The sequence below is a fragment of the Fonsecaea nubica genome (genome assembly GCF_001646965.1).
Source record: "Fonsecaea nubica strain CBS 269.64 chromosome Unknown Scaff8, whole genome shotgun sequence".
Classification (NCBI taxonomy): Eukaryota; Fungi; Ascomycota; class Eurotiomycetes; order Chaetothyriales; family Herpotrichiellaceae; genus Fonsecaea; species Fonsecaea nubica.
The window spans coordinates 278,486-303,424 of NW_019173681.1; the positions used below are offsets into that span (position 1 = coordinate 278,486).

Genomic DNA, 24,939 nt, shown 5'->3' on the forward strand with positions numbered 1-24,939 from the left:
TGAAAATAGAAACGAAGACAAGGCCAAAGGCAGCAGAGTTGGTCGCGGCCAGCTGCTGAGGTTGAGGTTGAGGCTAGCCATCAGGCTGAAACACAACTAGCTACAATAGACGAAGCCACATGAACCGGGGGGGGGTGGCTCCCCTAGGGGGATTCCTTTTCCCCCATGTGCATAACATAATGCCTCTATCAGATGACTTTTGCAATGGCCCGGAGAGACTCCAGAGATTCCATCTCCAACTTGAGCGCGTACTCGTGCTCATCCATGTGTCCCGCCATGTCTGGATTGCTCTCAGTCGCCGTCATGTTTTCAACCACCCACAGAAAACTCTCTACTATTCTTGCATAACCAATGCCTGTGGCCGCCTTCAACGCCCTCAGAATCTCGTTGTATGAGGTAGGTTTCATCGTGGGCGGCTCGGGACTGTGTACTCCGCTCGCGTTGGAGAGGAGCAGCTGATGTCGCAGTTCCAGAAGGTCGAAAGCAGGGCTGTCGTCGCCGATTTCTTGGTCGACAGAGTGCACGCTCTTTCGCAGCTTCAGATCGCGACTATGCCTCTCCCTCAAACTATCACGGCTCTGTCTATTGATCGAGTTGGACGATGACCTCGGCGTAAGCGTGGATGACGACGTCGAAAACGAGAAATCCGGATACTTGTAAGTGGCATCCGACAGGCCTACACCAGGCCGCAGGCTTCTCGACCCACTGCGCAAAATGTCGGGCAGACTTGTCCACAACCCGAGTTCAAGGAGGACGCAACCAACGCTGAAGATGTCGAAGCTCTTGCGATACGAAACTCTGGAGCTCCCCATCGACAGTGGATGTCGGTAGAGATCGTTCTCAAAGTCGGACTCGGTAGGCTCTGTGAGTTCGTTGGGACTGTCTACTCTCGCATAGACGTAGCCGGCGACATAGATGGGCGAAAGTAAGATATCCTCATCGGATGCATTGTCCGATTGAGGTCCACGTATAAATAGGATGTTGTTGGAGCGAAGTTCCTTGTGCAGCCAGTCAGCGGTATGGATCTGTAGCAACGTCTCCAAGAGCGTGATGGCGTAGGACAGCCGAAGATTGAGCGACGGGATTTCCATCGGTCGTTCTAGCATGTCTCGCAATGTATGCATACTTGGCAATGGTGGGAGATCCATATGCCTCTTGACCGGGCTCTTCTGCATTGTCGGAGGATCGACACCAAAGGGAAGATCGAAGACGTAGGCATATCGGTCTTTTGCAGCCCAGTCTTTGATGTAGCCACGGCAGGGTAAACTGTGGAAGGACTGATCTAGTTCGTGCAAGAATGCTGAAACCCGGTCCACTCGATTCTCAAGAAGTGGAAGCTTGATTCCGCCACCACCGCTTTTCCATTCGAGCAGGACAGGCTCACGCGCATACCAGGCAAAGTAACGATGGCCCTCCATTCGTGACGATGGAACGATAAGCTCCTTCGACTTCAGCCTCATCGACTTTGACGAGGACGAAGACAAAGACGCGACCGACAGACTGGAGAGGGAAGAGTGCGAGTCCCTCAAAGTTGATGGTCTCCCAGATTCCGGCTTTGGGATGAGTGTATGGTTGTCTGTGCATGTATCTGCGACTCCCAGAAGGAGACCCTGTCGTTTCAAGCGAGCGGCTGCAGGAATGGCTCCCTTGGAGAAAGAGCGGTTGTGGTCGTGACCGATAACACCCAACTCTTGTTCGTTGGCTGTCTTGACCACGGTGGTCCTGAGGAACACATCAAATGCCTGTTCCATCTTGACCTGCCTTTCGTGTTCAAGGAACTGTTGGAGCTGGTCAACCAAGACTTTCACATCATCCATCAATGTGCGAACGTTCTTCTCGTCGAAAGCAATCCAGGTCCACTTTCTCCAGTTTGTTTTGTGCTGAAAAAGCTCAGACAGCGACTTTCGGGGTTGTGAAGATGGCCTGACGCCCATGGGATTTTCCTCGTCGAGGTCGAGGATTTCCGAACCCTCCCTTATGTCCAGGTTGTATCTTTTCCTGAGTCCATTCACATCAAGCAGTAGTCTCCGCAATTGATCCAAAATCTTTGGTACATAGCGAGCATCTCGGGCATGCACCCGTAGGTCTGGCGGATCCTCAAACAAACCAGCTTCTTCGGCCCAGGTCTGAAATTTGTGCTGTTCGAGCTCGATCATGAGGCTCACGACCGCCACATCACGGTCATGGCTGCGCGCCCGACGTAGCAGGGTAAACCCTTTGATGCAACCTTGCACACAGGCAAAGGACAGGGTCAACAGGCCAGCAATGCCTGCAGCTGCATCCAGGCCACTCATGTTGAACTACCGGCACATTGCAAAACTTGACTCACGGCGATCACAACGACCTGTTTCGAGCAGATCCAGACGATATTGTGCCAGCTGCTGACTTGGAAGCGCGAGTATCAGTGGTTCGTGAGGCAGAAGGCTAGCGGCTCGACGTGGTTCTGTATCTGTGACTGCTGAGCATCATTGGACACGGATCGGTTATACTGGAATACCGGTCAGCCGTCTTCCATCTTGTTTTGGCCGCGTGGGAGAAAGACACGGCGATGGCAGGTATGGTCGATTGGGTCTTCTACCGGGACGAAGGTCCTTCGACTTGAGGAGCGCTCATGACAAGCCTGCTTGGGAGACTTGAACGAGTACTTCCACTAGGGAATTCCGCCACATATATAGCCCCCCGCCGGAAAGGCTGTCGTGCATCTTGCAGGCGGCTGAAATCCAGGATCAAGGGTCGGGTCTGGCCCTCACGCTCTAGTGCTCTCGAAGGCGTCTCTAGGGTTGGGATAGCTTTCCTCTTCGCAGTTGGAGAGCCTGGGTGGTGCGATTGGCAAAGGTTGGAGGGCGCAGGGGGAAAAGAGTCTTGACAGGCTTCAGGTCATGGGGGACGGCATGAGGCATGAGGGGCAGCCCGTCAAAGTCTCAACTTGTTCCAGACCTCGTGCATAAAATCCCTCCAAGGAGCCAACCATTCTTGCCAGCGCACAAGTTGATGTGCCATGGGGCCGGCCATGGAATTCGCTGGTTCGCACAGCCGCCACTCACCTACAAGTTGGCACTCTGGCTTCATTTCGTTCGAGGGGCGGAGGATGGCACCACTTCCGCAGCCTATCACTCCTCACTCCCTCTCCCGAACAAGTAGCCAACAAGGCATAAATCTGCCTTGTCATGCCAGGTAGGGGTTCGCAAGGTTCGCAATGGATTCCGATATCCTGATGGCTAAAATACTCCAGCCTCACCGGTTATAGACATGACTCAATGTCACTTCACCCCTAGACATCGGGCGCACTAACTTCATCCCAGAGGAGAACGCACTATGCGTAGCGCGGGCTCGATTGTCTTATCATCTGGAATTCCACAGTTGCTGTTCTGTCTACCCGAAGCACTTGAGCTCGATTGGTCGGTTGCGGCAACCAGGGTCTCTTCTCTCACCTTGCCCTTTATCAACGTGGAAGAGTAGGCGTCAGGTCCGGACAACATCACCCCTCCGACCATGGGCCGTCCTGGCTCGATGGCTCCGCGACTCATCTCTGTTGTCGGGTCTCTCCATGTTGACCGTATCATGATCACCGACCGGATACCGGATCGTGGAGAAAGCTACAAGGCAAGACAATATCATGAGACACTGGGAGGGAAAGGAGCAAACTCGGCGATCGCCGTCTATCGAAGCAGCCATGCCCGACCCCCCGAGGGCAAACTCACCTCATCCGATGAGAGAATCGACAACTCCAATGACAAGGAGATTGAAGTATGCATGATCGGCGCGGTGGGAGATGACAAGTATGCGCAAATGTTTGAAGACGTGCTGCAAGAGAACGGAGTCGATGTGTCGCGCCTTCAGAAGGTGGAGGGACCGACAGGAATCAGCTTCGTCCTGGTAGAATCCGCCAACGGAGAGAACCGATGTATCTTTGCCAGCAACGCAAATGATGCATTGTTGGTCGACTATTTCAGCCACCTCGACAGTCTTGCCAACGGGCGGCCACCGGATCTAGTCATTGCACAGATGGAAATTGATCGCACCGTGGTCGAGCAGATGATCGAAACGGCGGGCGCAGCAGGCATCGAGTTCTTGCTCAACGCCGCACCGGCCAACTACATCCTGAGCCACTACTACCCGCTGATCACCCATTTACTGGTAAATGAGACCGAGGCAGCGACCATGTCTGGCCGTGAAGTGGAAGAAGTGAATGAAGAGACCTGGCAAGAGATTACCGAGTACTTCCTTGGGAAAGGCGTGACGAACGTGGTCCTGACCCTGGGAGCACGTGGAGCCTTCTTTGGCAGAGCCGACGAGTTTGGCCATGTGCCGGCTTTCAAGGTCGACGTGGTAGATTGCACAGGGGCAGGGCAAGTGTTGATGTGGTGGTGACCAGCACTATGAACGAATGCTGACAAGAATCTCAGGGACACATTCACGGGGGCGTACGCAGCAGATTACTTGCGACAGAAGCAGATGGGACAATGGGATATCAGAGAGGCAGTTGTTCGTGCTTGTAAAGCCGCAGCATTGACAATCACACGTCTCGGAGCTCAGGAAGGAATTCCTTGGATGGACGAGATTGACAATTTCGAGGAACACGAATTGTCTCGGGCAGGACCGGAGGTTGCGTCCCAATCTGCCACGAGTGCTTCAGAAGAGCTGTGAGCAGAGCAAGGAAAGATTCATACCACGTATAGTCATACCAAAATTGGAGCCTGACGGCTACCGAAGAAACTGGCTAGAAGACCCGCTCATGATGTTGCCACAGGATCATGCTTCTCCCATCATGCGCAACTAAGGCAAAACAATGCGTCTCCCTCATGTCGAAAATTTCGCTTCACCACGCGTGCTTCTGGTCTTTGCGTGTGATCTGCAATTAGCATGTTCTAGAGATGTCCCAACAGAGAAGTCAGCAATTTGGTCATTTTTGGGGAAAAAGTGGACGCGGCTGGATTGAAGAGTCCGACAGGAACCCTCAGGAGACATACCATCGTCTGCTCCAGCAAAAGAGACCTGACTTCTGGAGGCCCAACATTGTCAGGGAGGTCCAGAAGCCAGGTATTCACGACCTCTAGGTTTGACCGGAAGGCATACCCATGGTCGACATGAGGGAGATAGCGAGCATCCCGGTACTCTTGCAATGATCTGTGCTGCCTTACTGTGAGCATTTCGCTGAAGACACATCCTAGAGCAAAGACGTCGGCCGCTCGTCCTCGCTGCTGCAGTGGCTCTGGCGGCCAGTACACTGGTGTGCCCACAATGTACTCCTCTGTCGAGGTGCTGCCTTCCATCAAGGAGAAATCTATCGCACTACCAAAATCTGCCAGGTAAGGCTGATGATCCCGGATCAGTATATTTGAGGGTTTGATGTCTTCGTGTTTGACTCGCTCCTGATGTGCATATGCCAGTGCTGAGGCCAGGCAACCGAACCACTGATCGAGGTGCCTCGTCTCTGAGCGAGGGAACCCGGCACAATTCACTTCCAAGAAATGTCGAAGATCGTAGTCGCCTACAGGGAGCATGATGATGGAGAAGGTAGTTTCATCCCGGACGTAGAAAAGGACAGAGGCAATATGATGGTGGCGGAGCTTGTGCATGATGGCCACTTCGTTTCGGACCTGCTGTTCGATGATGTTCCTCGCGCGATGGCTATGTTGGACCCGCATGGTTTTTTGAGCATAGATGCTGTTCGTGGAGACCTCGCGGACCTTTGAAACTTGGCCATATGTGCCGGTGCCCAATGGTTCAAGCCACTGAAAGCGTGCGCTTGTAGTCGAGCCAGGAGACAGATGGCTCAAGCCCGGATTTGGCAACGGAGGCAGAGACCTCGTTTCTTCTTCTCCAAAACGTTTCACCACCTCTTTCCAGTCTTCCAGTGACGATTCAAACAGCTCAGCTGCAGTCTCGGCTCGGGAATGAAAGGTGTCGAACGTAAGACCTGTTGCCATCAGTCTCGGGCCTTTTTAGATTAGGTATGGAATTGCCTCACCAGGGGGATGTGACGCGAAGTGACTTAGCATGATGCTGTAGCACTCTATATATTCTCTGAATACGACCTGAAGAGGTTCTTGCACACGGGGTCGGGTTGGAAATTGCGGTAGCTGCGGTCCGAAAGGTTTGAGGGCTTGATTGAGGGGGTTCAGTTCTTCAAAGAGGTTTTTAAATGACAATCCGGCGTCAAGAGCGGCCTGAGTCAATTAGCCATGGGTGTCAATCTTGAACAGATGTCCGGCATGAGCCAACCTGGATGGTTGCAAAAGCAAGTTGCCAGAACAAATCGCTAAGTGTGTCAGGTGGCTGGAGATTTTGTGCGCTATCTATTGTGCTGGTAAAGGTTGTAATCGTGCCATGCTGTCGAGAGAACAGGTTAAGCAGGCGCTGAGCATTTGGTTCATAATGGTCGTTGCAGAGCGACTCAAAGTTGGTCCTGAACTCTGCTTCGTTGGAACAAGGAGTCGGTGTCTGTTGGTCGCCCAGTGCTGTTTCTTTCAAATCCGTGATGAGACTGGACCACGTGTCGGATGGGGCTTCTGATTCAGAAGACATGAGACAGCCTGGCCGTCGCAAGGGATTTGGTCATGAAGCAGGCTTGGGCAGGAAAGGCACTATGCTGTGCTTCTGATTGCATCTCTTCTTTGGAGTTGTCACCAGGCAAAGAGAAGGGATGGAAGGATTACTCTCCAACGATTCCTTTGACGGCCTCATCGGGCGCAGGCACTACATCACAGCCGCGCTTGGGACTACCAGGACTGACCAGCTAGCCCTCACATGTTGAGCGCAGTGTGCCTCGAGCCGAGGGGTAGCCCGATAGGCTCTTATCATGTGGCTAGACATTCTAGCCACATCCAATCATGCAGCCAAGGTCAAAAAACACAGACACAATCCGCGAATGACACGAGTGGAATTTTGCAAAGACACAGCCATCGTGGTTTAATGTGTTAAGAGGGACTCGGAATTTGACCAGGACATGGCTTTTTCCAGTCTCACTGGCATGACGTGGGAAATTGTCACAGGCTTTTGATGAAGTCGAATTATCGAAGAAGTATCCGCAGTGGAGGGAGACAGCCTGGATGGGTCCAGCCGTCTCTGGTTAGGCCCGTCCCGTCGACTTGTTTGGAGTCTGGAGAAAACAAAGCAGGTAATGTGATGGTTCATCGAGGAGGAATGGCAGGGAGGATGGGTCCGGGAGTGTCAGGTTTCGGGCCGATGTCTGAAGGGAACAGCCCTACAGGTACAAAAGGCCAGGATCCTCACCCAGCTGGTTGGTCCATTTGTATGTACTCCTCCTTTTGCTCAGGATTTCTGTCTCCGGGAGGTTCGACCAGATGTCTGGCATTAGCTCGGTTCGTGGAGAGAGATATCGGTGAGAGGAATTGCATCCGGGATTCAAGCCCAGTTGGGGTTCAGCACAAGTTGGAGGCAGGAGTTGGTTACTGTTCAATTGATGCAGAAGAATGCTTGGGTTCTTACTCATAGGGATGACCTACAAGGGCTGCTGGGGGAATTGGTGAGTGCATCCACGTGACCTCGCCAGCACCTTCCCCCTCCAGCTGCGCATCTCGTGCGCCTTTCGTCGTCCCCCACAATTTCCCCCACAATGCATCATCATCCTTCTTTTCTCGATTTTTTCCCACGTCTCCTCCACTGGCGGTGAAACCAGTCCTGAAGCTTGCATGATGCATCCCAGGTAGGCACAATCTTCAGCTCTACTAGTCGTCCCATCATTCGTTTTTATCCAGCACCTATCGCGCTTCCCGCCTTGAGATCTTCCAGGTAACCAGCGTCCCTGTCACTGGCGAACTCACCAAGTCGCGACATAAAAGACCCTCTGACTCACGAATAATCTTCTGCGCTCCTTTCAATTCTGTCACGAGGAATTAGACGAAGCTCTGTCATCTGGCGCATACAGACTTCCGCTGGACGACCACCTTGCGAGCTTCACATCGACCCGACTATCAAGAAACAGACAACAGCGCAATTGACAATAGTTCCCAGCCTGTGACTGCCGCTACTACATTGGTACATATGAGCTTCACGTCGCCCCCAGGTCAAGCACCATTTGCCAACATCGGCCTGTGCGACTGATGCTTCGTATGAAGACAATTGAACCTACGAAGGCTGAGCTCTAAGACCAGGATCATTTACCAGGCACCATATAATATCGGCCTTTTGTTCCGAGTTCGGCCTTCCCATAATATCTGCTAGGTCCAAACCTCATCGGACCACTTCCCACCAGAATGGCCACAAAAACTGACTTCTCAACGCCTGATATACCTCAATCCACCGCTACATTTTACGTCTCAGCTTGCACACGCATCAACGCCCCTGCAAGCCTAGTCTTTCGTACCCTCCGCAACACCGAGACCTGGAAAGATTGGAATCGCTGGATCCCCCGTGTAACAATCACATTTCAACCAGACGACGAAGATGACGCCACGTTAGCCGAAATCGAGGAGTTGGTGAGGAACACTTCCATTGCGGTGAATTTTGACTCCGATATTACGGATGGAGCAGTCATGCCGGGACCATCAGCGGAGCACTCTACGGCGCATCGAAGGCGAAGTGGTGGTGGTTGGAGCGCAGGGAGCGGAGGCGCCAGTCCGGCGCTCCCTGGAAGCAGACAGTCCGGCAGCATTGATCGGCCGCTTAGTCCACCACCGGTGACGAGGCAGAGATTAGCCAGCAATGCCAGCAGATTCTCGGGAATCTCGCAGGACGGTGTGGATGGGCCCTCACGGTCAAATTCAACGGCAAACACCAATGGCACTGGGGCGTTGTCTGCGGCCCAAAAGTATCAGGCCGCAACTGAAGCACGAAGAGCCTCCTTAACCCCCGGCCAATCACCACCTGCTCCAACAGATCAAGGCACAAACCCCAATTCCGTTCTGCTCGAGTCTCCTGGGAACGCCTCTGTTCTCATGCCAGCACCTGCCAATACCCAATCGACCGCCCTTGCAGCCAAAGCTTCCCGGCGGAAATCCGCGGCCAGCTCCCAGCACAGGAGACAGCTACATATCAATGCCCTCTACGGTGAACCCTCTGTGCGGATCCAATTGGGCACCAGGATGACCTTACACATGAGAATGAAACTACCCCACAGCAAGGAGATGAGGGAACAAGCCGTGGTCGTCACCGAAGTCTCCCGTCCAGACGATCCGCAAGACGACCCAGGACAAGCTGCCCTTCAGCGCACGCAGACCCATACGGCCTCTATATCCGGTGTGTATAGACTGGTGTGGAGCAGTACCGGCTCTTACAACCCCCCAAAGAGCTACCCTCGGTTTTTGTTACAGACGCAACGCGTGCACGAAATACGACCGTACACCTCTGGCGACGGCAAGGAAATGTGCGAGTACTGGGACTGGGAGTGCCAGAAGGGCATGTTGTCAAAGAGGAACAAGAAGGAGAGTGCATACATGGAGGAGAGGATGGCGGAATGGGGGAGGATGCTCGGCGAGTTCTGCGAGAGTATGGGCGGCGCGGTGGAGAGGCGAGATTTCAGCGTCGCATGAGTTTGCTCGAGAGCCAGAAAGATTGGCCGCGAAGCGTGCTGGGAGTCGAGGCTCACTTGCGAAGGGTTTGAATGTACGGCGATCTGACGACGTCAGGTCGACAGTTGATTGTGGCCGGGAGACACGGTGACGCTCCAATGATAATGACCATGACTGACACGACGCCAACTTTGGTGGAAGCGGGTGGAATGAGTTCTGCGGCCAGCCAGCAGCAGCTTTATAGGGAGCATGGCGGTATACGGTTACAGTCAAGATCACAGTCCGATATCTGCAACTCCGTGCCATGTACTGGATCTCATAATATACCTACCTAATCAATCAATCAGACATGCTAGACTGTGCAGTAATGCAGTAACTAAGTCCGGAGCGAGAATCATCCCCCTTCCCTTCTTGCCGTGGTATGTATGGGCCGATTTAGGTATGATGACATACATACATACACCAGACAGGTCAACAACACATTCAGAGCAAAGCCGAGCTGTGGTCTTGTGTGGAAGAAGAAGCAGAAGAGGCCATGGTATATCATATCATATCACATCTATCGACATGTACATCGGTCTACGCCACCTCGCTCGAATGCCCATTCCATTCGTTTGAACTCTCTGGTGTTTGATTTTCCTGCCAGGCGGGGTAAAGATTACTGGCGGCTGGTGGTAACTGCGTTTGTCGAATAAAAACAGAGAGGGAAAGGCTCTGAAGAGAAGGAAATTAAGGCCGCCGGTCCAGTTCAACAACCCTCGTGGTGCACGAACAGCCCTTCCTCTCTCTTCAGGGTCGAATCGTGCCCGACTCCGAGTCAGGGACGTCTGATGTCCATCCCACCAACGAGTCGCGGTCCGGCATCTCGGCCTCTTGAGGGACTTCCATGGTCATCATGGTGTGGAGGAAGGCTTTGCCCCATTTGACACTGTTCAACCCACCATGCGTTTTCCATGTTAGCTTCCATACTTGTTTGTTTCCCCTATTCGTGTATAGTCCACACTGCTCCTGTGCTTTGCCATTGTTCGCGGTCCTTCTCGACAGAAACAAAGGGGGGAAAGGGAATACTGACCTTGTCCATGTATCCACGACCTGCATCATTTCCTTGTGCCTTTGCGCCCTCTCGTCCATACCCATATTCACGGCCTGGTTGATTCTCTCGGCAAATCGGGGCGTATCCCAGGGATTCAGCAAGATCAGTGAGGACGGGGGCAGCGTCTTGATTGCCCCTGCGTAGGTCGACATCATCAGGACGCCCTTGCGTTCTTCCTGACACGCGGCATATTCGTAGCTCACCAGGTTCAATCCGTCGCGGATCGAGGAGACGATGAGGACGTCCGAAATTGCGTACAGAGCACAGAGCTGTTCCGGCTTCACTGACCGGTGCAGATAGTGTATCGGCGTATGTTTGAATGTTGCTATTATCCCCCAACGGGGCAGCGTCAGTAGACATTCGACCCAGGAGATTCAACCATATCACGAGGTGGGCTTGAAAGCAAGAGTCCTACCGTGCTTGCCATTGATGCACCCAACAAGGGATTCAACTTCCTCCCGCAGCTTTCTATATGTGTCGACATCCTCTCGCGAGGGAATCGCCAATTGTACCATGACAACCTTACCCACCCACTCCGGGTGGTCTGTCAGAAAGCGATCAAAGGCGCGTAATTTCTGGGGAATGCCCTTGATGTAGTCGAGTCTGTCCACCCCGAGAATAATTATCTGCTCATCAAACTCGGCCCGCAAGTTGGCCGCTTCTTGCTTGACCGCGTCTGTTTGCAGCTTCTGCTTCCACTCATCTGCTTCAATGCCGAGCGGGAAGCCGTGTACAATCACCTTGCGGCCGTTCCAGTGCAGATCACTCGGAGATCTCGCCACGCCTTCGAGGACGATGCGGGCGCTCTCCAGAAAGTCCTTGGCGTACTGATTTGTGTGAAACCCTACCACGTCACAGAGGAGCAAACTTTTGCAGATCTGCTCCCGGAAGGGCAGAATGGTGAAATAGTCCTCGGTGGGAAACGGAGTATGCAAGAAGAAGCCGATCTTGAGATTCTTTTTCTTCGACAGTCTCTCACGCAAGATTCCCGGTAGGAGCAGGAGATGGTAGTCGTGAACCCAAATAATGTCGTTGTCTTCCACGTACGGGACGATGTTGTCGGCAAAGATCTCATTGACCTCTTGGTACGCTTTGGACCACCTCTCATCTGAGCCAGCTCTGTCGGGCATGCGATGTAACAGAGGCCATAATATTGAGTCTGCCGTTCTCTAGTTAGGTATAACAGTATCGCGTCAGGGTGATATGGACCAGACAAGAACAAGGGCTGCGATAGGACGTACTTGAAAACCCATTATAATGCATTTCGGCAAGGCTTTCTGCCAGAAAGATGGGCACGGCGTTAAATTTGTCTTGCAGATGCCGCCGTACTCTGTCTTTGTCGTTGCGGTGCACATCAATCCCCGGCCAGCCAAACCATTTGAAGTCAATTGCTTTGGCCAGACCCTTGAGCCCGGAAACCAAGCCCCCAGAGGACATGCTATACTCGAATTCGCCTTCTTGCGTGGTCTTGATAGAAATGGGCACACGGTTGGCCACGACCAGAACACGGCCTTCAAAATCCGGGTCCATGATATCGAAGCCTAGGCGCAGAAATCTCAAAAGCAGAACGATAGAGATCCAGAACAGGAAAGACAACACAAATAATATCTTGCAGGACACCGGTGGACAAGTTGACTGAAGTGAGTAGTGGATATTTTGTATATTGCAAACACGTTCATATTCCAAGCCCAGACGCGGCGGGCCCGTTGAAAAATGATGTCAGAATCAACAAGCTAGCCTTCTCTTATGGGTGTCTTGCATGGAGTATGACAAGAAATACCTACCAGCGACGGATGGTGGGTGACTGGAACACATCCTCCAGTTCAGTCATACGGCAATGAAAGCCGGACAGAGGGTGGAGAGATTGCTCATTTTCTCAGGGAGGTAAGAGATCTGCGTATGTTGCGAATGTCATGCCCACCAAAGGCCGTTCCAGCGGTGGGGAAACAGGCTGTTTCTCTTAGGTAGCTTCATCTTCAGAGAAGTCTAATCTTCGCCTTTGTGCAAATGATGTGGCCAAGGGCAAGTGAAAACAAATGAAGCACCACTTGAAGGGATATTTCATGCAGTGGTTGTCTGGATGTCGTTACTGGGTGCTGCTAGTGGGAAAAAGTCGGAGCAGAAGAAGGAAGACCCTCCTCGGCTGGATGTCATTTCCCGTCGACTGGGCAGAGGCAGACAGAGGCAGGGCCTATGATAGCGGCAGAACAGAGAGGATGGCCGACCTGGAAAGCTGTTCCATCCACTGAAGCCCAAGTATTCGTGGTCACGAAAATGAGTCTCCAGTTGATATACAATGGGTGGGCGGAGTTTGCCGGGTCAATGAGGTCATCGGTGGGACTTGGCATATTGGCAGCTTTGTAGCTTGGCAAGGCTGCCTGAAATACGGTCACGTGTGAGGCTCGTATCATAGCCAGGGTGAGGTGGAGGAACATCTCAATACAGTACATGTTGAAGGATCTTTGGTTCACTCATATACATTAATTCCATGTGGCAGTCTAGAGATGCAACAATCCAATGTAGACAACCTCTTCCATAGTCGAAATACATGCCTAAATCCCGTAGGTTACATGATCCCCAAGCCCTTTTTTTGGCATAACATACCTGATACATTTTCCTGTCCAAGCCATGGTCCTAGTCAAAACAGATGGTCTCCTCATGACCACTCAAGCCGTCCCAGACGTAGGTGAGCTAACCCTCAAATAAACATGTCACCATTTCTCCAAGGAATCTTGCCAAGCTGCAATCCGGCTTGGAGCTCGTATTCCCAAGCAATACGCCATTGTGTCAACACGCCTCGTATTTAGGGTTCACAGTTTCGCAGGATCCCCTTGTGCGATGGTGTCAACAATACCCAACCATTCCTGTGCGCTGACTCTTCCCAAATCCGCCTTCAGGACTGCCCTTTCTAACACTCTCTCCACAAGCCCAAATTTGGGTAATCTTGAACCTTGTTCACCATTCCTGGCGTAGTTCAAAACCATCCAACCTTGAGTGGCCATGGCCTGTCGCTGGAACACTGATCCCGGGTAGACCAGTAGTTGCCCTGTGGCTGCCACCAACAAGGTGATTGCCATGGAGAAGACGTCCGAAGCAGGCGTGGCCGTGGACGTTGGATCGCGGAGAACTTTGGAGTTGAGAAGCTCGGGCGCAGTATACTCTCTTGTAACGGCCGACAGCGTATTCGGCGTGGTGTCTTCGGTATCCAGCCGTTGGGCCGACGAGAAGTCGGCGAACACGGGCTGAAAGGTTACGTCGACTCCTGATCCTTGGACGCGAGTTAGGAGGATGTTGCCAGGCTTGATGTCGCCGTGGACAACTCGTGCATCATTGTGCAACCACGCAAGAGCCGAAATGAGTTGGCGTGCCAGATGAAACCATTTTGCTTCGCTGCCGAGGACCGGCTCTGTCATAGTCCAAGTGGACAAGTTCTGGGTAGCCCTAGCTGCACATTGTCGGATATGGTCCTCGAGACTGAACGGAATGGCCTCGAGAACAAGAGAGGTTTCATCGACGGTGCCGTAGAAGGGAACAACGCACTTATCGCTGCTCGGGATGGCTCGGAGGTAAGTGAGGAGTTTAGCCTCGCTTTTCAGAATGGGAATTGCGTCTCGACGTGCGGGCTTCTTGAGTGCTACTAGGATAGGTGTGGCAAATGTCGGCGAGAGCGGCGGTGTCAAAGAACCTGACATGGTTCTCGATTTGGCGTGTGTGGTGGCTTTGTAGACGGTGCTCCAGGCGCCGGTGCCGAAGATAGCATCTCGGCCACGTTCGTCCTTGAGGATTTCAACGTCAAAGGGGCAGGCAGTAACACTTGCGTCGGTTGATATGCTCGGCGCGACGGTATCGGTGTCGATGAGGTCGAGTCTGGGCCCCTGGTGCCTCAAAGCTGATCCCAGAGGAGATTGAATGACCGGCACGGAAATGGGCGTCGTAAGTTCCGAGATATTGGAAGAAGATCGACTCTGGCGGGGAGAGGTGGGCGGAGTCAGGACCGAAGTGCTCGCATAAGTATGTGGGAGCTTGGACTCGGCGTTCGGCGCAGTCTTTGGAGTGGTGGGAGGAGTACTCATGGTTCGATGAAGCGCAGACGGTCGTCGGGTAATGGCCATATCCCCCCTCTCTTTAGTTTGTTCTGTCGTCCGAACGACTGCGGCGACCGTTGGATCAGTAGGTGGTTCGTATATAGATCAGAGATCGAGTGGCAGCAGTGGTAGCGAGGAGGTAAAGAGGCTCATTTTGACTTGGGAGACAGGAAGGAGAAATTGCTGTCTATTCTGTGGCCAGTGTTGGATGCGAAAGGGCGGAACGTCCCAGGACCATGGGTCAGGGCGACGCTAAATGTCCATTTCTCGATAGGATTGTGGATATGTAGGCGAGAGTGAGAATGGTGGTGTGAGGCTCAAGAGACTCAATGCTTCCGGATGCGCGCTTTATTTTTGGGTATGGATAGGATCAATCGACAGAATAGAAATGTACCAGAAGAATAGTAAACCAACGCAGAACTCAAGGGCAGCAGCAAAGGTAGCACTATCCGGGAAAAGATAAGGAATGAAAGGGGTTGTAGAAAGTCCTTTGGGAATCTGGGGAAAATGGATTTGGAGGGGTTTGAGGTCAGAGACACGAGAGATATTGAGGGAGTGTTGCGGGTCACAGCGGAAGCGGAAACAGAAACAGGAACCGAACGATACGAATTGCAGCGGGTTATCGGGATGAGATTAGTAGGAATTCTTAGAACCATGATGAAAAACTTAGAGTCTTAGAGATGAACCTTGGTTTCGTGCTACAGTGACATCAAGGCTTCGTTTTAAAAAAGAAAGTAGTGGATGCTGTATCTACCTCCCTCGTGTTCATCGGACTAATCAAATGCTAAGCACCACCAGCACTACTCGGATTCGTCCCTGGAGAACGTGGGGCCGTAGGCTCTGTTATTGGATTGAGATAGGGCCAAGGAGGGGCCACCAAGGGAGCCACAAACGAGTACGAGTAGCTAATTCCCAACCTCCTCCGTCAAAAAGTTGTTGAAGATATCCAGTCCTCAGTAAGTACTACTGTAGGTACACTGGGTGTTCACAGTGTGGTATCGGGTACCTCGTACCTCCAGTGATACCCCCGGAGAACAATACTCCGTTGTCAGTACTTGGTGTACACTCTATAGATAGCTCTCGAGCCTTTCCCCGCCGGACTGTCTATACTTGTAGCACCGGCACCACCCCTGTCCATTCTCCCCGACTTCGTTCCTCCCAGTATCCCTCTTTGCCCGTCCGTAACCTCCACACTACCTCGTCGCCCAGTTCCACCCTCGAGAACCACCGCGGTTTCCACTCTTCGCCGCTCTCTTCCATCTCCCTCCTCCGTGCCCGTTGTGCCTCCTCCAGCTGATTCTTCAGGTGTTCCGCCGTCTCGTGGTCTCCGTTTTCCAATGCCACCTGGTCGGGTCGGAGACGACTATCGGTGGGCGGTAGCTTTCCTCGTTCCACCGGCGTCACTTCATTTAGCTGAGCCGCAAAGAGCGTCATGCCGTAATGCTTAGGCGCATTCTCCACCAACGGGCCCACGGACCAGATGGTGGACCGCTGGCCCAGTTTGCCCGGCTCTTTCAGCTGCAGTGAGTTGGTCCATGTCCCGCTCAAGCCCATAGACAATTCCTGGCCCTGCGCGTCGATGGTTTGCACTTCGACGTCTTCGCTGCGACCCGAGAACATGCCTTTGGCTTTGAATGACACCACCGCCTTGTGACCAGCAGACTCATTGTAAATGGTCATGGTCCCAGTAGGTTCGACGTATTTCTCCCCCGCGATGATGTTGCGTAGGAAGCACGTAGCCGCCGACCAGCTGAATGCTTCGCCCGTGCTGTGAAGCACCAGTCGGGCCTTCCCTTCGTTGATGATCTCCGATGACTTGCCCCAGAACTTTTGCGACGGCATAGGTGACTGTGTGAAGGTCCAATGCTCCGACTCAGCGTGCAGTGCAAGCTGCACAGGACGATGCGACACCTTCTCCGAAATCAAGCGGAAGCCACGGTCTTCGCGCACCAGCTCAAACGTCTCGCCAAGCATCGGGTTGAACGGCTTGCGGATAGATCGTTCCTTGACTCGCGCATTCGACAGTGATGAGATGGCAAATGCTGCCACATACATCAGTCGCTCAAACCCGTCACTGCAGCGGATCGCGCTATCCAGCAACTGTGAGTATTCCAGTTGCTCCGCTGCACGCTGCAACAGGGATAAGGGTTCGTTGGCCGACACGGGCATCGAAATCGTCGACAAGTCTTTGCCCACATTCTTTCGAAGGAAGCCTATCAGACTCGGCGGCATAATCGTTGGCGCTGCTATGTTGTCCCGTCGAGGAACTGGATCCAACGGCAGCGGGGCTAAAGACCTCGCTCGAGGAGGAAGATAGGAAGACACGCTTCCTGATCGGCGCCTCAGTCCAGGAATCGAGTCTTCGCCAACGTCGCTGCTGGTTGCGGAGCCTCCGTCTTCCTCAGCTGTTTCAGCCTCGTGATCTGTATCGCTGTGGATATCGAGCACATGTCGATGGTCTTCTGCGTCAAAATACTCCTGCGAGTCAACGGTCTGGAGGCTTAGTCGTGAAACCGCCGACTTTGGGGGAGTCGTACGCCGGACTTTGCTCTCCGCGATCAATAGAGAAAACTCGCTGACTACCGCGTCTAGATCATGGAGTAACGCTCGGCAATGGTCATACATGCTTTCCTCATGATGGATGACTGGCCGCGACGTGGAAGGCGCCGAAGGAGGCGGTGGCGGCGTCCCATTGCGCAGGATCGGCTCAACGCCCGGCAGCGGAACAGCGAGCTGGGCGGAAACACTGCGCTTGAAGATGTTGGCCTGGGTGTTAGTCATACTGACCTTGCGCTTCCAAAATGGCCGTCTCTCGTCTTGCCTGAAGTAGTCATCTCCATTTGGCCCCTCTGTAGGCGTGGTACTGGTAGAAGTCGCGCCGAGTTTCGGTGAAGGTAGTGGCACTGGTTGAGCCAATGTATCTAAACACAATCGGCGTACGGCATCCCGAGTGCCTGAAATTCTGCTGAGCAGAGTCTCCAGCCTCGCCCATTCTTGATCCTCAAATGTGGACTTTTCGCCCTCGTGGCGCTCGCTTGTATCCAGGCGTAGGTTGTCGACTGGCGACTTGGCCTCTAGCATGAGTCGGGTGGCGGTCTCCAAAGCCTGCTTCCATGCTTCAAAATCTGCGTCGTTGTTGGCCTTCAGATGCCAGAGTTCGGCCCCGGAATCGATCGAGATCTCCCGGGTTTTGCTGTTGGCTGCAATGGCAGCAAGAGAAAGGGGAATGGCACCTCGTAGAGCCGAAGAGTTACGGTCGCGGTAGTAGGACAGAGTTGAAGAGGTGTAGTCTAGGCAAAAAAACCTCCGTGCATACCCCTGATGCTTTTTGCGCCTCAATTTCTGCAATACCCCAGTATGGATCGATGTAGAGTCTTCTGCAAGCTTTGTTTCCTCCGAAACTGGACCAATGCTGCCTCCTGCAGACTGGCTAATAGAAGCCTGTCTCAGGGAGTCGACGGATTCTTTGTCCCTAGCTTTTAGTTTAGGACTTCTTTTGAATAGCTGGGATGAAGTGTTGGCGATGGCCATGGCGGTAGCCATTGACTGTGGGTGGTGCAATTGCGCCCCGAACTGAATCTGCGATTGACACACAGTGGGATAGGTGAGGAGGAAGGTTGTCGCCGTCTTAGAGATGTTCTTGGAGAATGTGTTGTCGAAGACCAAGGCATAGTTCCCTCCCTCACCGAGACGGACATCGTGTTTTCCTTGCGACACCTTGTCGGCTTCACATTTGCCTATCCATCGCACCACTTTCAACCCAATGCTCGTCAGCTTCTCGATTGCGGTGGACTGCGTTTCTGATTTATCTTTGTCCTCATCGACTGGTGCATTGACGGGAGAAGGAGGTGCTAAGGAGGTAGAGGAAGCGGAATGCAGGTTCGAGAGCGGTCCGGGGTGCTTGAATAGGCCGAGATTGATGGATTTCTTGTGAGGTTGAACCGTCCAGGAGATAGTATGCTCTTGTTTGACATTGACCCAGCGCACCAGGTAGTTCTAAGCCTGATATCAGAAATCCATATGACACGTAGCAGTTGGGAAGCGCACCCTGGAATGCACCTCGATCTGCTCGAGGCCAGCCATAGGGAAAAGGTAATGACAAATCCCTCGAAAATCTTCGACGAGGGACTGCTCAGGTCATGATCGTATACGTGCTAGCGATATATTGTCGAGGGTAGGTGCACAATGCTGTCTCCCTTATCGACGCCGCTCTGGTTGCATCCAAGCGTCAGGGGAAGTTGCTGATCTGGCTTTGTTTCTGCGCAGCACCGAAAAAAGAGGCCTATTCCGTTCCGCTCGTTCAGTGTTATTTGCTCGATAGTCTAGGTATAACTACTCGTGCGTCTGAAGTCCCAGGAAAGAAGTTGGCCGTCTGGTCTCCTAGTCGTCTTTCGGAGGAGGATGTGATAAGTTGCCGAGAATACTGATCAGCGGCATTTCTGCTGCGCGGGCGATCTGACATAAACACAGCATAATCCCATTTACGAGGCACCATAATTTGAACCGTCAATCATCACCTCGTATTGCCGGCATGCTGCGGCCTTGGGGAGTCCCCAGCCAGCCACCAACGACTCAGAGGTCTCCTCATGATCAATTCTTACTATCAACAAGGGGCGCTAAAAGAAAAGGCGAGGCAAAAATCATCCAACTCCAATACCACGTGGAAAGATTGGGATGTTCTGCTACATGAAAAGCTCGTCAAGTCTCATTCGAGGCGGCTGCCTATCAGGACAGGATCTGACCATCAGCGTGTGGCCGTTACGTGGGCCTATCTGGCGTCCACTGACAACTTCTTCGAGCGCTTGGTTCGAACTGAATCCTCCTTCGTTTCTTTTCTGCGCTTGGCGCTTCTGGAACTGCCTCCCTTGGGTCGATATCCCCCATCAGCGTCTCGCTTCCTCTTTGCTCTCGACGATGATCCATGGTCCAAAGCGAAACCGTCTTCATCGTAATAATCCTGCTCCTGTTTGAGTGCCTCTTTGTTTGCCGATCTGCGCATAGAACTCCGTGAACCCGTGGCTCGCGGCGTCTTCTCTGTGGTGGCCTCATGGTCCTGAAGGAACACCTGAGGTTGATGCTTGCGAAGCCAGTTGTAGACAGACACCGGGTTCCTCAGCTGCGCTTCTCGTTCACGCTCTGTTGTCTTCTCTGCACTTCGACTCCCTAGGCTATGAGCAACATGTGGCCTGGGATTAGTCGCCGTCCCCTCGAGGAATGCATCCAAGCCTTGCAAATATTGCTCTTCTTGTTTCGTCGACAATAAGCAGGCAGACACAGGATTGCCAGGCTCAAGTTTGTCCGCTGATTGACCAGTTGGAGGCGCAATCGACAGCAGTGAAGCGTACGAACGGCTTGGTGCAAATTCTCGGGTCTTGAGGAGGGCAGCTTCGATTTCTCTATATCCGGCTAGAGAGACTTCCCCAGCTTGCAATTGTCTTCTCGCTCTCCTGAGATCCAAGTGTCCGTCTTCTTCAGAGATAGTGGGTGTTGCAGTTTCTTCGATTGAATGACTCTCGCTGGGAGGCCGGAGATCGTAGCGTAACCGTTGAGGCACCTGGGGGCAGGAGTTGAGTTCAACAAGAAGCTGAAGGAGTTGGCTGGTTCAGGGGTCAGTGAGCGAACAGCATACTGCATCAGTTGCCTTACTCTGTCTGTTCAGCCAGCCTTAGGGATATATCCATTATCCTCTGCTCTTCTTTGAACAGCGTGTTGCCTTCCCTCATCTTCTCCTCAAACGTCACCATGATTTTGCGGTATTTGCGTCTGTACGTGGCTGTCAGAACACGCGATCAAGCACCATGTTTTGCTTGACAGATACCTGTACGATTTCCTGGAGGACGGAGGCTGATCGGACAAGACTGCGGCTTGCTCCCCCGGGACATGGTCATCTGTCGGTTCTATCGAAGACATGATTTTCGACGCGTATGCGCTAGCTTGTCAAGGTACCGTGATAGAGGTTGCAACTGACTTAAGAGGGAGAGTTGCGATGAGGATGCAGGGTGAGGAAAAGAAGTCAAGCGCGTTTTGGGGGTTAATTATCGGCGGAGCCCTTCTGCGGACTATTGGATGGGTGAGGAAAAGTTCACTAGGAAATTTTAAAACCTACAAAGACATACTGTACATTTATTCGTCTTGTGTTATGCCAGTTTTCTAGTCTCCAACGAAACCAGGTGTCCACAATGAGTACTACGGAGCTAGAAACAGAAACATCGCAACCCAACAACCGCAAACGAAATGCAGACACCGCAGAGATCGAGATAGATGTGGAGGCGCCCGAACCTCCTTCCAAGAAGGCTCTTCGCAAAGCAAAGAAAGCAAAAGTGTCTGATGCCACCAAGTCCTCGTCAGAAGTAAAGAACACAGAACAATTCACCGGAACACAAGATGCACCTCACAAAGAGTCTATTCGCTCTGCATACGGGATTTGGATCGGGAACCTTTCTTTTGGTATTACGAAGGACGACCTCACGAAGTTTTTGACCTCCAATCCCACGAATGTAATCGGACAAGATCAGATAACCAGGATACATCTGCCTCAAGGACCGCCAAAGTTTGGCAGAGCACAGAACAAAGGGTTTGCCTACATTGATTTTTCAGACCAAGAATGCATCGACATCGCACTGAACCTTAGCGAATCTGTTCTAGGCGGCCGCCGCGTGTTGATCAAAAATGCGAAGAATTTCGAGGGTAGACCAGAGCAGAGAAAAGACCAGGTCGAGAAGCAGGCTCGGCCACCAAGTAAGAGAATCTTTGTTGGCAACCTGGATTTCAACACCACGGTAGAGGATCTGGAAGCGCATTTTGGAGTATGTGGTCCCATCGTCCATACGCACATGGCCACGTTTGAAGATTCAGGAAAGTGCAAAGGGTTCGCATGGATCGACTTCGAACAGATAGGATCTGCAGAAAAGGCTATGCGAGGGTGGGTTGAGCGAGGAGATGGTGCAGGGGACTCGACCGCGGAGTCGAAATCGTCGAGAAGCAAGATCTTGCTTCAGAGACTTCACGGCCGCAAGTTAAGGATGGAGTATGCTGAAGACAAGGCGACTCGATACGAGAAGAGGTTTGGTAAATCGGCGAAGAAGGCGGCATCTGGTGAGGGAGATTCTAGAGAAGATAGTGGGATCACGGAGGTGAACGATGAGGAGGCGAAGATCGAACCCATGTATGGCAAGAAGAAGACGGATCCCAGCAAGACGCAAGGCAAATATTCAGAGGAGACTGTACAGAGACTGACGGGTGCAATCATCGAAAGTAAAGGCCAGCGAACTGTCTTTGAATAACGATGGTTGCCTCACATATACAAACTAGGGACGTTAACAGGCGGCATCATTCGATCATTTACGGGGGCACGAGATATATGGAGTGATGGAATGGGAGCTCAACTGGCAGCGGGCCGGTGTTCATTCCTTAGGGGCCTCTTTAGGCGAGCTAGGCCCCAGCCAGTTAGGCACCTTTCCAGGCTGACCCTTGCCATGACGAAAACCTGGGGCAACGGCCTGATCGAGGCTAGTAGCTATGCCCGAGGCGACTTCAAGTCTCGCCTCCGGTCAAAAGACACATTTGCTGGTGAATGCAAGGGCATCCTGTGCCTCCTCGACCGCGCACTGATTCATTGTCACTGGCCTAAAAATCTCGAAGACCTCCGAATTCGACTTGATCTATCAGCTTTTCTATCTCTGTTTTCATCCGCGCAACCTTGGGATGGATGTCAGAATTCTGTAAATGTTCTTTGCCCAAAAAAGCGCCGTCGTCCAACCTCCATCGAGTCGAGACTTCAGTGCTCGACAACCGAGAATGATTCATCCTCAAATCTCCTAAATCTCATTTACCTCGCGTCTCGAATCGCTCCGTTCCAAGAATCTCAAGTCAGGTCCGGAATCACTACAATCATGCCCGCACCTCGACGGAAAAATCTGCTCGCGAGCAGACGGCGGCGACAAGATGAAGGAGAGGAAGAAGGATCTGTCCTCGGTGATTTTGAGGATGATTCTCTGAGCGAGGGCTCCGCGGTTACCAACGCTGAGGAGGAAGGAGAATTTGAAGGAAGCGAGTCTAGTGGAGACGAGCGAGAGCCGGCGCAGCAAGCTACAACAGGCGCAACAACGCAGGATCAGGAGGACCGCGCTGCTATGGTCTCTCATGAGGATTCTTCAAAGCCTAAGGCTACTTTTGGGCACTCGGCTGATACTGAAGCGATGTTACATGGGTTGAGTGAAGCTCAGCAGTCACAACAGACCGAACAGCTGCACTTTGACAGCCTGCCTGCTTCGACGAGTGCTGGTGGCGCAGAGGTCGTTGCTCCTGCTGCTCCTCCTCCTCCTCCTCCTTCAGGTTCGAGGGATTTTCGACAAGAAACTCCAGCTCAGCGTGCTCGCAGGGAGCATCAAGAGTACATTCGCCAAAGAGATGCAAATCCCGCATTCGTGCCCACCAGAGGGGGCTTTTTCCTCCATGACGACCGGAACTCGTCGTCGATTGGACCAAACACCAGACCTCTTGGGCGAGGCAGAGGTCGGGCTTATGGCCCTGCAATAAGCTCAGGGTAAGTAAAACAAAACGAGATGCCTGTTGCGTTTACTGATGTATGTAGACGAGGAATTGGTCTCACTGAACCGACTGATAAGCCTTGGGCACATGATCTCCATGAACAGCACGAAAACAAGACGAAGTCGTTGCAGCATTCAGCCACACCGACTGCTGCCCCTGTTGACATGGAGAAGGAACAGGGCAAAACTAAAGTTGCTTCAACAGCTCCGAACAGATCGTTTTCGTTCACATCGATTTTGGGAAACGTCAACGTCCAAATATCATTTCCCGGCATGGATGCCAAAACCCTTGTACCGAACGTCGTTAAGAAGCACCATGTTTTGCTCCCTCAACATCGTCCTCCGCTGAGAAGGGACAAGCCTGTACGCATCTCAATCCCAGGTGCGTCACCACGATACGTCTTTCCTAGCGCAGATCGGTCCTTCATCTTCATCCCACGGGCTCTCCGTCCCAATCAACCGGGATATTCGCGCGGCCGCGGTAGAGGTAGCTTCCAAGGAAGCCGCAGACCGAGCATATATGGAGGCTATACTCCAAGTGTTGCCATGAGCCGGAAATCTTCTATGGGGGCGTCCACCTTGCGAGATGGCATCAGATCTCCCGCCGAATCGGTTATTTCTCGCCCTCCAGCAACTGGAAATGAAACCAGTCGGCCTGTAGTCCGCATGCCATCCGGAGCTCCAACACCATCACTCTCGAGAACTGGGATGCCGGTAGTGAATGGTCAGATTGCTATGAATGCTACACCAACACAAATGCAAGCACCTGCAATGTATGGGAGCCACAACGCAGCCATTCCTATGCATCAACCTCGCCCCCAGAAAACCGTCTCCGTGGCACACATTGAATCGCCCGCCACTTTTCATTTCAAAGCTCCTCAACAGCAACAAGAAATACCGTTCCACCAGCAAGTCCCCGCCCAAATGGCCAGCTTATATGCGGAAGACAAGGCAATAGCTCAACCTGGTCCACCGGCAGTCCCTGGGATGGCTGGAATGACGCCTCTCTCGCAGATACCGGAAGGAGGGGTCTTCGCGCCGGGCTTCCAGCCATATCCAGCCATGGGAGGCGCTGCGTATTTTGGGCCACCTTACAGCAACGGAGCCGTTTTCTACCCTCCAGTTCCTGGTACAAGCGCTTTTGGAGTTCCAATGACAGGCCCAGCACTGGCACCGAGCTTTGTGCCTGGATCGCAATCGCACCCGATGAGCTACATGTCTGTGACAGGACCTACGGAAAGCAACATGCTTGCGCACGAGTCCAACGGCATGGTCTACTACTACAACCCGACAATGTTCGCCCATGATCCTCAGGGGACAATGCAACAATTCCCAATTGCCCCAAATGGAAACATGATGCCCTTGACCAATGGAATGCCGACCCAGGCTCCCTATTACTACTCTTCTGCCCCTGGCGGCATGTTCTACCCCGCGCAATCTGGCTGATTTGTGGTTTACGGATTCTCTATGTCTTTGTTGATTTCCTTATATCTTGACTCTTTAGTTTCCCTTTTCAGCGGGTAATGGAGTACGGAGCACTCTTGTGTTTGGGGGAAGTGAAGCTCGGTTCGTCGGCTGTCAAAGGGGAATACCCTGGAGACTTTTCTCCTCTGTTTTCTTCCATCATGGCTTCGAGATATCCTTGACCATATTCTTCATGTACATTATATCTCGTGGTTAAAAAAGGAGACCTTGTTGATGATTGTTAGACTCTTTGCAAGAGTGAGCTCAAAGTCAAA

The 24,939-nt window shown here is 52.6% G+C and overlaps 10 protein-coding genes across 10 annotated transcripts; 4 read left to right on the forward strand and 6 right to left on the reverse strand.

Annotated features, from left to right (window-relative positions):
- Positions 1-188: 188 nt before the first annotated feature.
- Positions 189-2,294, reverse strand: AYO20_01954 (hypothetical protein; the record flags this gene model as incomplete). Its single annotated transcript, XM_022640260.1, has 1 exon — positions 189-2,294. One exon carries the CDS (start codon positions 2,292-2,294, stop codon positions 189-191), a length of 2,106 nt encoding a protein of 701 aa, XP_022503760.1.
- Positions 2,295-3,492: 1,198 nt separating this feature from the next.
- Positions 3,493-4,647, forward strand: AYO20_01955 (ribokinase; the record flags this gene model as incomplete). The annotated part of the gene is made up of 2 exons (XM_022640261.1): positions 3,493-4,329; positions 4,399-4,647. The coding sequence occupies 2 exons, from the start codon at positions 3,493-3,495 to the stop codon at positions 4,645-4,647; spliced, it is 1,086 nt and encodes a 361-aa protein (XP_022503761.1).
- A 221-nt stretch (positions 4,648-4,868) lies between these two features.
- On the reverse strand, positions 4,869-6,528 carry AYO20_01956 (hypothetical protein; the record flags this gene model as incomplete). Its single annotated transcript, XM_022640262.1, has 3 exons — positions 4,869-5,920; positions 5,972-6,170; positions 6,226-6,528. The coding sequence occupies 3 exons, from the start codon at positions 6,526-6,528 to the stop codon at positions 4,869-4,871; spliced, it is 1,554 nt and encodes a 517-aa protein (XP_022503762.1).
- Positions 6,529-8,219: 1,691 nt separating this feature from the next.
- AYO20_01957 (hypothetical protein) lies at positions 8,220-9,494 on the forward strand (the record flags this gene model as incomplete). Its single annotated transcript, XM_022640263.1, has 1 exon — positions 8,220-9,494. One exon carries the CDS (start codon positions 8,220-8,222, stop codon positions 9,492-9,494), a length of 1,275 nt encoding a protein of 424 aa, XP_022503763.1.
- A 768-nt stretch (positions 9,495-10,262) lies between these two features.
- Positions 10,263-12,096, reverse strand: AYO20_01958 (alpha,alpha-trehalose-phosphate synthase (UDP-forming); the record flags this gene model as incomplete). The annotated part of the gene is made up of 4 exons (XM_022640264.1): positions 10,263-10,455; positions 10,546-10,849; positions 10,982-11,725; positions 11,808-12,096. The coding sequence occupies 4 exons, from the start codon at positions 12,094-12,096 to the stop codon at positions 10,263-10,265; spliced, it is 1,530 nt and encodes a 509-aa protein (XP_022503764.1).
- A 1,280-nt stretch (positions 12,097-13,376) lies between these two features.
- AYO20_01959 (hypothetical protein) lies at positions 13,377-14,639 on the reverse strand (the record flags this gene model as incomplete). The annotated part of the gene is made up of 1 exon (XM_022640265.1): positions 13,377-14,639. The coding sequence occupies one exon, from the start codon at positions 14,637-14,639 to the stop codon at positions 13,377-13,379; it is 1,263 nt and encodes a 420-aa protein (XP_022503765.1).
- A 1,116-nt stretch (positions 14,640-15,755) lies between these two features.
- AYO20_01960 (hypothetical protein) lies at positions 15,756-18,734 on the reverse strand (the record flags this gene model as incomplete). The annotated part of the gene is made up of 2 exons (XM_022640266.1): positions 15,756-18,647; positions 18,699-18,734. 2 exons carry the CDS (start codon positions 18,732-18,734, stop codon positions 15,756-15,758), a joined length of 2,928 nt encoding a protein of 975 aa, XP_022503766.1.
- A 685-nt stretch (positions 18,735-19,419) lies between these two features.
- Positions 19,420-20,561, reverse strand: AYO20_01961 (hypothetical protein; the record flags this gene model as incomplete). The annotated part of the gene is made up of 3 exons (XM_022640267.1): positions 19,420-20,248; positions 20,298-20,414; positions 20,470-20,561. 3 exons carry the CDS (start codon positions 20,559-20,561, stop codon positions 19,420-19,422), a joined length of 1,038 nt encoding a protein of 345 aa, XP_022503767.1.
- A 269-nt stretch (positions 20,562-20,830) lies between these two features.
- Positions 20,831-21,934, forward strand: AYO20_01962 (hypothetical protein; the record flags this gene model as incomplete). The annotated part of the gene is made up of 1 exon (XM_022640268.1): positions 20,831-21,934. The coding sequence occupies one exon, from the start codon at positions 20,831-20,833 to the stop codon at positions 21,932-21,934; it is 1,104 nt and encodes a 367-aa protein (XP_022503768.1).
- Positions 21,935-22,543: 609 nt separating this feature from the next.
- Positions 22,544-24,646, forward strand: AYO20_01963 (hypothetical protein; the record flags this gene model as incomplete). The annotated part of the gene is made up of 2 exons (XM_022640269.1): positions 22,544-23,196; positions 23,245-24,646. The coding sequence occupies 2 exons, from the start codon at positions 22,544-22,546 to the stop codon at positions 24,644-24,646; spliced, it is 2,055 nt and encodes a 684-aa protein (XP_022503769.1).
- Positions 24,647-24,939: the final 293 nt, after the last annotated feature.